Raw genomic sequence first — 10,094 nt, 5'->3', positions numbered from 1 at the left:
GTCTCGTATGAAGCGTTAAGGATTGTGAACACCTCATACCGGGGGGGGGGGGGGGTGGTGTTCTCTGGGCCTGCTGTACCCCTGGCTCACGCTGATGGTGAGTGGTCCCATAACTGTTAGTCCTGGACGAGGACTCTTTGCTTCTTTTGCCCGAGGTATGGGGTGACCTGTCATGGTTATGGGCCCACTCCCTCTTTCGTGGCTCATCCCTGACAGTTGAAGCCGGGGTTGGCACCCTTAGCTCTGGTCTGGGGGTATCCCCGTAGGTTTCGAATTCGGCCTGGGCGTGTCTGATGGCGGTGGCGATCAGCTCGTCGTAGTTGGCTGGAGGATTATGGTTAATCCCATAGAGAAATTCTCCGCGCCTTAAGCCTCTCCTGAAAGCCAGCTCGGCCAGTTCCTTATTAAGGTCCCGGCACTTGGCGGTAGCCGCCTGCCACCGGTTTACAAAAGACTTCAAAGTCTCATTCTCTCCTTGCTGGACCTTTAACAGGCCCTTTGGTGTGTGTATCCCATCGGTGCGTAAGATGAATCGAGCTACAAACTTGTCAGCCAACTCCTTGAAGTTCCCTACAGAACCGACCGGCAGTTCGTAGAACCAACTCAAAGCTTCCCCTGACAAGGTTTCCTGGAACATATTACAACACACCTCATCCGTATATCCCTTGGCGCTTGTTTGCGAGCGGAAGGCCTGTAGATGCTGATAGGGGTCTCCAACCCCCGTGTAGTCAATCTTCAGCGGCTTCGACATATCCGCTCGAATGGCTCCTCTGACTTGTTGGGTGAAAGGACCCGGGCGGTCCTCGTAGGTGGCCAGGGCCCTCCATGTGTCCCTGTTTTCTGTGGCCTGCACCCTTGCCTGCAGAGCATGCAAAGAGTTGCTCATTTGCACAAGTAATGCCGTGTTTGCGTCGGTTACCGGGGGAATATTCGGTACTGGCTGTGGCAACGGTGGTGGTGGTAGATGCCTCAAGCTTTCCGGGAACAACTCTACCGGTACTTGGATTACCCGCTGGGCAGCGTTCACGCCCGTTGCTGGTTGGGATGCCCTAGCCAGGGCCTGGGTGAGCGCCTCGTTGTGCTGATGCCTCCTTTCCAGTGCTCGGGCCAGCGCTGTGTTTTCATCTTCCAGCTCCTGCATTTTCTGTTGCGTAAGGCGGTTTGTTTCCCTATCGGTACTTTGTTGTTCCCGATCGATCCTGGATTGTTCCCTGAAGGCTGCTATCTCCGCCCGCATGGATTCCAATTCCGATACCGGAGACACTTGGTCCGGGACATGCGGGTCCGAGGATCCGAGACCATGAATTTCTTCAATACCCGGCGCTTCTGCTGATGAAGTACCCGGAGAGAATATCAGTGCCCGGGCGACACTTCTACCCTCTCCTGCCGTTCCTTCCGGCTCAGTCATGATCACGTCCCCTATCTGGCGCGCCAATGTTTCTGGTGGCTTTCTCCGGGTACCTCACACAGAATGCTATACCGTCTGGGGTACCGATGCACCTCCTAAATCCTGTACCAAGAACACACGCTTAGAGGGGTAAACCGTACCGGACGGTTTACACCTCTCCGATGCTTGAGTGAGAAGCTAATATGGATGTATAGTAAGTAAATAGTAGACAAATGAGTTATTACCCGTAAAAGGTGGTTGTGCTAATGCCCTTATACTCGAGCATGTGAAGGAAGTCTCCCCCATCCTCGATGTGGGACACTAGTTGTTCTTCTGATGCCATATCAGTCCTCCTGTTGTGTAAATAGTTGGGCTGTGTTGGCCTTGCCCAGGGCCCTGGGTGCCCGGGGTGGCATCCCAAATGGGCCTCGCCATGGTGGGTCGTGAACCCGGCCCATGGTATAGTACATGGGAGTACCGATGGGGCCCAGCCGATAGTGTCAAACTTAGTTGAGACTTCCCTAATATGTACAATGACAAAAAAATATCGGCGTGTGCATTAAGTAATTGGGGGTGTGTATATAAAACTTCTCAATGGAAATGGCTCAATATTATTTGGTTAGTGACATAAGTCTTACAAATAAAAGCGAGAGGTCCTCGGAACTAATAGTTGTAATAAAAAAAATGGAGAATATCACAAATGGTCACACAACTTTTACCTATTCGACACTTTGGTCACTCACCTTTTAAATATATCACTTTGGTCACTCAACTTTAACTCTGTTATTCACATTAGTCACTTTGTTAATTTTTTTAATATTTTCGTCTAACTAATTATGAAAAATTGAGAAATCTGTATTAGAATGATTGAGAGAAGTGACTAAAGTGATTGACAGAGTATTATATATTTGAAAGTTGAGTGACCAACATGTCGAGCTATTTGTAGAATTTTCTCAAAAAAAAAAAAAACATGATTCTCCAATATAACTTGTATAATAGTAACTTGATGTGAATGATGCTCCAATAAAACGTGCCATATGGTTGGTTTCGAGCTGCTCTGAGGGAGCATGCATCAAGTTGAGTGATCTGCATCAAACTTGTAACAGTGAGCTGCTCTAACTCTAACTCTCTTATTTTGTGTTGCTTATGTTGTGAATATTTCACACTCCCTTAATCCAAGAGAGAAACAGAGAGCTTCTGTTGTTGTTGTTGTTGTTCTATGTTTCTTACCAAATCTTTTTTTATATCACTTGCCCCATATCTCTCCATTGATTCTCGCCTTGTCTTGAATCCGTTTTCTTTTCTTCGTTTTGGGTTAGGGTTTCGTTGGGGCTGTTCGATTTTTCCCTCAAATTGCAGGCTTTGCTTACTCCTGGCTCTTTCTGCAATTTTGGGCATGTTAATTTGTGATTTATTTAGTTAGTTTCTCTATTTAAACTCAGATGGTTGAAGAATTTAGAGTTGGGAAGATGGTTGAGGATGTTAGAGTTGAGAAGATGATGGTTGAAGACGGTGGAGTTGACAGGATGGTTGAATATGATGGAGTTAAGGAGAAGGTGGATGAGGCCAAAGCATTCGAATCGAGTATGATGGGTGAAGATGATCAAGATTATGATTTTTGTGTGGGTGATATTGTGTGGGTTAAAACCAAAATAAACACATGGTGGCCTGCTAGAATTCATGATCCTGCAGATGCGTCAAAGTACGGAGGAATTGAAAGTGACCAAGAAGGTTGTCTGCTAGTTGGGTACTTTGGGATGGGTCATGTTGCTTGGGGCCGTCGATACCAACTGAAGCCTTTCCCCAAGTATTTCGAGCAGATTTCAGGGCAGAGCAAGGCTAGAATTTTCGTTAAAGCTGTAGAGAAAGCTCTTGAAGAGTTTGGTCGCCGTGTCAAATTGAATATGACTTGTGCCTGTGTTTTGAAAGAAAATCGACTTTCAGTTGATGATGCTGCATCTAAGGAAGGAGTTTTGGCTCCTGACCGCAACTCCAGTGAACTCGGTGAATTTTCAGTTACTCGTTTTGATTCTGCAAAGTTCCTTGCACATCTGAAAAATCTAGCACAGGTTGTTTCCAAAGTTGGCGTACTTGATTATACTGTTACACTTAGTCGATTATCAGCCTTCTGTACCTCCACAGGGCACAGGCAGCTGCCTATGCATCTACTTCAGGAAGGAAATGATGCTCAAAGTGGTGCCGACGGAACCTTGCTGAAGCAAACAGAGGAAAATGTTTTACATCAGGAGAAGAATGATGAGAATGAAGCTTTTGCAAAGCTTTTTGGTGGGGGCAGTGCTGATAAAACTTCCATCTCAAGTTCAAAGTCCAGGAAGAGAAAGATGAAGAGGGATTCTGAAATTGAAGAGACTAGCCTCATGATATCCCCAACAGTGAAAGAGAGCAAGGCTTCTAGTGTAGTAAATGGTGATAGCGGAAATGAAGGAATGATTGAAATAGGCGCCGAGTCTAGAGAGAGAAAGAAGAGTAGGTACTTATCTTACCCATACATAAATGTGGGGCAGAAAGGATTGTCTGCGGAAGGAATGGCGGCAACAATTGATGGTGGACCCCCTTCAAATTTTAAAAGCACTGGTGAGAAGTTCTGGAGGAAATGGTATAGGAGGTTTACTGGTGTGAGTAACATATCTGGTGATTCATATTTGAAAAATGCATCTTCTGCTGAGTTGCTTTCTGAATTCTGCTCTGCAGCCATCGACTGCCAGTATCCGATTGAAAATAAAGCATTTCATTCAGTTGCTTGGTTCATCTCTAACTTTAGGATATCAGTATTTCATGACGAGCCTTTTTGTGAAACCTACAGTAAGAACATGGCTGGTCAGGATGAGGATAGAGATGCTGAGACTTGCCTGTTGGAAAATGGTGGCCAGAATGAGGCTAAATCTGAGCCAAAGAAAAGAAATAAAAAGGCAGTTTCGAAGCATCTAGAGGGTGAAGATGCTGCCAACACGTCAAGCTTAGTTCAAAGCCCTGCAACTGCTGTAGAGGGTATGAATGGAAACCTTGGCAAGAAAAGGGGACGACCAAAGTTAGGGAGATCCAAGACTAAATCCCTTTCTGGGATGTCAAATGTCAATATAAGCATTGCCCCCGATGGCCAAATGGTACAAGATTCTTCAGCTGTCGGCCCTCTCATGCCCTGTGATAAGCCTAAGCAAAAGAAAAGAGAGACAGTGGAAGGAGCAAGTCAAGCAAGTTTGCAGACTAAAGAAACAATTGGTATACCTGATTTGAATGGTAACAGTGTTCTACCTACCGTTCGGGTTAATAAACAACAGACTATTGGCAATGCTGTTTCTGAAGGCAACATTCAGCTAGAAAAGAGATTGGGGACGGAAACTGCTTCAGAGCACTCAATATCCAATATGGCTCCTGGCTTAGTAGATGCCAATGGAAACAATTTGAAACCTGGTACATTGGTTGTTGATCTGGGGATTCGTGCTCAGGCTTTGGCATGCCTGGACTCTAAACAGGTGACCAGCCGGCTCACAGCTGAGAGTAAACCTGCCCCGAAAAAGAGAAAGAGAAAGGATAAAGTAGATCCGGGGGTTCCTGTTCAAGCTGACGGTATTCCAGATTTGAATGGAAATAGTGCTGAATGCCTTACACCTTCAAGTAAACCTGAGCGGAAGAAGAGGAGGAGAAAAGGAGAAGGTCTAGCAACCGCTCTCCTCTTGACATTTGCGTCCGGAATTCCTCTGCCTTCAAAAGATGATTTAATCTCAACATTTTGTAGGTTTGGACCCTTGAAAGAATCGGAGACTCAGTTATTAAAAGAGTCTAGTAGTGCACAGGTTGTATTCATGGAAAGTGCTGATGCTGGAGAGGCATTTCAGAGTTTAGAGAAGAACAACCCTTTTGGCACAAACCTTGTTGCTTACAAGCGCTTTAATCTTCCATCAGTGTCCAAGGTTTTAGCCACAAGCCTATCCTCTCCGCCTACTAAGAGATTGGTGACTCCTGTACAATCGCCTGCCAAGGGACATTGCCTTGACTCCATAAGGCAGAATCTTCAGATGATGACATCAATGCTGGAGACTTCAGGTGATACTCTTTCTCCAGAGATGAGAGCCAAACTGGAGTGTGAAATAAAAGGCCTCCTACAGAAGGTGAGCTCCACAGCTGGTCCGTCCTCTGCTTAATTAGATTAGGTTATGTACTTCTTGTGAAGGTTGTCGATGTAGGACCTTTTAGGGCAGGTTCTTTTGGTGATGTTGATGTTAAAAGACCTCTGTGATAGTTTGACGAGAGGGCATGAGCAGTGACTCATTTGCATTGGAGCCCCTATGTATGTCTTCTTTTGGCTGGTGAATGATCAGAACTATGTATTCTGGAACCTCTTTGTAACTTTTCCAGCTTGTGAATGATCTGACCTTATGTATCTCTAATAATGTAGCATTTCATATTTACACCTTTATTTTGTATGTTTTTCCCTCTGGTCTTTCCCCACATTGCTTTATGAGCTAACAAAGTTCCATAGGTTTTTCAGCACGAATTATTTCCAATGCTTTTGAAGTGGATAGTGACGTTAATGAAATGAGTTTTGCAATTCTGCAACAAATTATGTGTATTAATTTGTCATCCATATCCATTTAATTTTGTTTGTATTAAGGAGTAAGACAATGTGTGAGGAAGGACGGTTACTAATTATGCTTTTTACGTGGCCAAATTACACTTCATGCTTGTTATACGGACACTTGCAGTTTATTAATTATATGTTAATCTTTACATGCCACTTATACAATTGTTAGAAAAACAGTTCTTTTTATACTAAATGCTCATCATAGTCATTTTTCTGACTTATCTGTTGACTTGCAGATATAACTCATATAAGTCTGACACGATTATATCTCTCAGATCAGAGTGAAATAGAATGAGTACATGTATTCACTTTCGGAATCCTTAAAGTTTATCTCTCTATAGTGGATAATCTGCAACTATGATTCCAAACAAATTTGGGCGTATGTCTGCTGTAGCTAATTGGCTTTTACTTTAGGTATTGGTTCACTGTTTTGGCAGGGCTTCTGCCAGACCTTGTTGATAAGGTAAGCATGAGCATATGCCAGTCTGTTTCATAGGTCCTTGATATGAAAGTTAATGTCCTTCATGTTTTTGGTCTTGTTTATGTGGTTGTCCATTGTTGTTGTTTCATTTTGTTTTAAGTTTCTTGCTTGATTATGTTCATATAAATGAAAAATCAGATTGGATACGTTTTATCATTGCTTTATGATTTTGAGAGGTCAATGTGAAACATGGTAGGCAGTGGCAAGTGAAGGTGGGACGGATGATGCTAAAAGAAGGGGTGATGCCTTTGCTCGCTCTTTTTCTGCTCACTTGGCATGGTAAAGATGCTCTCTGGGTATTCCTAAAGAAAAAATGTAATTTGGCTTGGAATCTAATGGAGTTTGAGGTTCCCATTGGGTATCCCAGTATCATGATTGTAGCATAGGTTTATGTTTCTTCTCTATATATTTTGGTCTCGACAATGACTTCCATAGTGAAAAATGCTTTCAATTCCTAGATAAAGTTATCCACAAATCAAAAGATCTGGTCTTCTCAATGAGTAGATCACTAGTTCTTACAGATTGATGAAATTTTATGCGTGCTTGTTGCATTCAACAACTTACAACTGGCTGTGTAGGTTGATGGAAGAGCCTGCTGCATATGGAAAGTTAGGGTTGGCTAATCTATTGGAACTGAGGGAAGAATGCTTGAGGGAGTTCCAACTTGTTGATGCTTATAGAAGTATAAAACAAAGGTAACTGCACTTTATTCGATGAAGCTGTTAAGATAGTTTCAGTCTGAGGCTACCTTATTCCTGGCGAGCTTAATAACTATACTGTTTGGAATGTAATTTTGTCTAAAGAAAAAAAAAATCACAAAAACATCTGAAAAAAACAAGATTTGCAGGGTTCAGAGGACATTATACTGCACCAGTGGTGCACCTGATGCATGTCTCCTGTTTTTGGTCTAACCCTCTTTCCCCCTCTTTTATGACGTAGCAGGGAAAATGAGGCATCACTTGCTGTTTTACCCGATCTGCTCCTGGAACTTGATAGTATTAGTGAGGTACACTTCCCATACTTCATCCATAGAGATTAGAGGTGAAATCACCACCTCTAATCTCTATGGATAATTATGGTATCCATAATTATTAGTGAGGTACACTTCCCATGCATAATTATGGTATCACCTGATATTTTTCTGTTCATATTGCATGCTTTATCATTGCAAAACCTTACCTGAAAGTACGAAAAGCCTGTTCTTTGTAGATAAACTATCAAAAATATGGTTTGTAGTGGGTGGCTGGTTGAACCTTTTATTCTCCATTTGGCAAACACATGTTCATTTTTTTTTTCCAGCACAGTTACCACTACACCCGCCTCTTTTCAAACCATTGATGTGATTATCTGCAGGAAACAATAACACTTTCCCTTATTGAAGGTGTTCTAGCTGCAAACTATTTTGACTGGGGGTCCCGTGCCTGTGTGGATTCTATCATAAAGGAACAATTATTGAAATTTACTGAATGAGTCGTGATAAGATGCAAAGACCTTGGCGGGTAAGTGGATCCAAAATAATACTCCTGTGTTGTTTCAGTTTTTTTATATATATTTTTTAATATAATTTAATCTTGTGTAAAGGAGCTCTTCATCTTAATTTAGGTGGATGATTTTGATGTCTTTCAAAAGAGAATGTTAGGATCTGGAGACAAGAAACCTCGCCCACATGAAAGAGCGTTGCCCTTTGTGGATAACTCAGGTACTGACGTTGTTCTAGGAATGCTTCCCCTAGCACAGGAACTTCTCTGCCTGTGGAACAGAGGTAAGTTCCCTTGGATTTATTGGTGAAGCTGTTAATCACCTTGTTGGATGACTAGTCCATCTTCTATTATTTTCAATATCTTTGTTTGGTTTGTTTGTCTTCTATGAAATTTAGAGTGTGGTGGCTTCATTTCTGCAAGCACAAGGTGCTTTAGGTCTTACACTAATATATAAAACATGGATATGCGAAATAATTATAGCTGCCAGAAGAAAAGAAAAAAAAAAAGAAAAAAAAAGGGGTCTTCTTTTGTGATCTCTGTTTTCCAGACTTCATTTTCTGCACATGCTTGACTGAGATAGCTTATTTTGCATATGAGTAAATGTTGCAGTAAAACGTCCGTAATGAGATTGTCTTTGCAGGTTGTTTTGGTTGCCAACTCCCTTCCAGCTCTAAATGATGTCACTGCCATGGAGCTTCCTGAGATTGTTGCTGAAGCTGCCAAGGTTGGTCTCAATGCATACCCAGTTCTATGTTTCTCTTTCCATCTTGCATCTGCCATGGCCCTCAATGTCAAGCCTTTTGCCTTCTTTCTCTCACTATTCCTTGTCTAACCGTTTCTGTTCAGTGGTTAGGTTACTGACCATTAAAAGCAATAAGGGGTTATGTATTAGATTTTCAGTTCTTTTACCTACTATCAAATCTGAATTCTATGCATAAGTAGCTAGATCCCTTAGTCAAATATTCAAACTATTTAATATTTTTTTAAATCCAAACACGATCAAGTCATTTAACTTTCTCTTTCCTGTACATAAGTATAGACAAGAAAGTGATTTTTCTAGTCAACAGCGTTGTGACATTCTTTGGAGAGCTACTGAAGTGGGAGGCGTCCTTCTGGATCCATGGTTAGCAACCTAAAGGAAATTCATCGTCGGTTCCATTAATGGTTGTGGCAGTCCTTGCATAGACTTAATGCAGGTCAGCTCTGAGCCAGCTGCTGCTGCAAAAGAGGCTGATTTGGTATGATATTCGCTCCAGTTACTAAAATCATAGCATTACTAAACATAAAACTTTTGAATCCACTTTTGTTGATATTTATTATACACCATCCATGCAGATTATCTTGGAAGGTATGGCAGAGCTCTTCATACCAACTTCAATGCCAGGTTTAAGTGTGATGCTTTAAAGGTGAGATTCTTGGGTAGCCTTACTTTGAAATGTGGGACTGGTTTTATTTGATCACCAGTTCAGCATTTTCTTTCAGATTGTTTCTTTGAAATTATTCTTGTGTCGAGTGAAAACCAAGTTAACACGAACAACTTTTGCAGCTTGCAATGGTGAAGAATCATAGGATGGCAGATATATTGATTAAAAGAAAACATATACGAATGTGGTTGCAGACACGAACCGGCAAGTTAAAAGCTCCGGTTCATAAACAAGTTGTAGGGTCTAATGGAGTAATGGTCATGTGTGGGTGCAGTGAGTAGCCAGAACTTGTGATAAGGGGGGCATGAAAGTTAAGGTTCATATTTAAGTGAAAATTTTATACTAAATAAAAAAAAATAGAGAAAAATCTTAATTTCCTATAAATGTGACTTAAATCTATAGCACATGGAGGTTTTATTCAAAAATCAAGTAAAAAATTCATTTGAAGCGAAAGAAATATAAAGTCAGAATGGTCAACAAACAATTTACAAGCATGTTAAGTGAAAAAGTATTAGAGATCTATAGCGGAAAAGCTAAGGTCAAGGGGATCATTTAACCCTTCGCGTCCCTAGCTAGGCCCTTATGTGCGGAGAGGTTGCTACAATCATACGAAGAAAGGTTTTGCCTGTATGTATCAACATTATACTTAAACAATAGAGATTAGTCAAAATATAACAAGAAACAAGAGACAATTTTGGCTGAATTACTTTTTGATATT

General features: G+C 41.8%; 1 protein-coding gene across 2 annotated transcripts; it reads left to right on the top strand.

Annotated features, from left to right (window-relative positions):
- Nucleotides 1-2,364: 2,364 nt before the first annotated feature.
- LOC133743580 (serine/threonine-protein kinase ATM-like) lies at nt 2,365-5,832 on the top strand. Of its 2 annotated transcripts, none has more exons than XM_062171562.1 (2): nt 2,365-2,492; nt 2,830-5,832. In XM_062171562.1, exon 2 carries the CDS (start codon nt 2,830-2,832, stop codon nt 5,548-5,550), a length of 2,721 nt encoding a protein of 906 aa, XP_062027546.1. In that variant the 5' UTR covers nt 2,365-2,492; the 3' UTR covers nt 5,551-5,832. The 2 variants fall into 2 exon arrangements, with proteins under 2 accessions (XP_062027546.1, XP_062027545.1); XM_062171561.1 differs by having other exon boundaries at nt 2,397-2,492; nt 2,707-5,832.
- Nucleotides 5,833-10,094: the final 4,262 nt, after the last annotated feature.

This window comes from Rosa rugosa, chromosome 4, assembly GCF_958449725.1.
Source record: "Rosa rugosa chromosome 4, drRosRugo1.1, whole genome shotgun sequence".
Taxonomy (NCBI): Eukaryota; Viridiplantae; Streptophyta; class Magnoliopsida; order Rosales; family Rosaceae; genus Rosa; species Rosa rugosa.
Note: the sequence above shows the minus strand (reverse complement) of the source record. Positions and strands in the feature narration are given on the sequence as shown.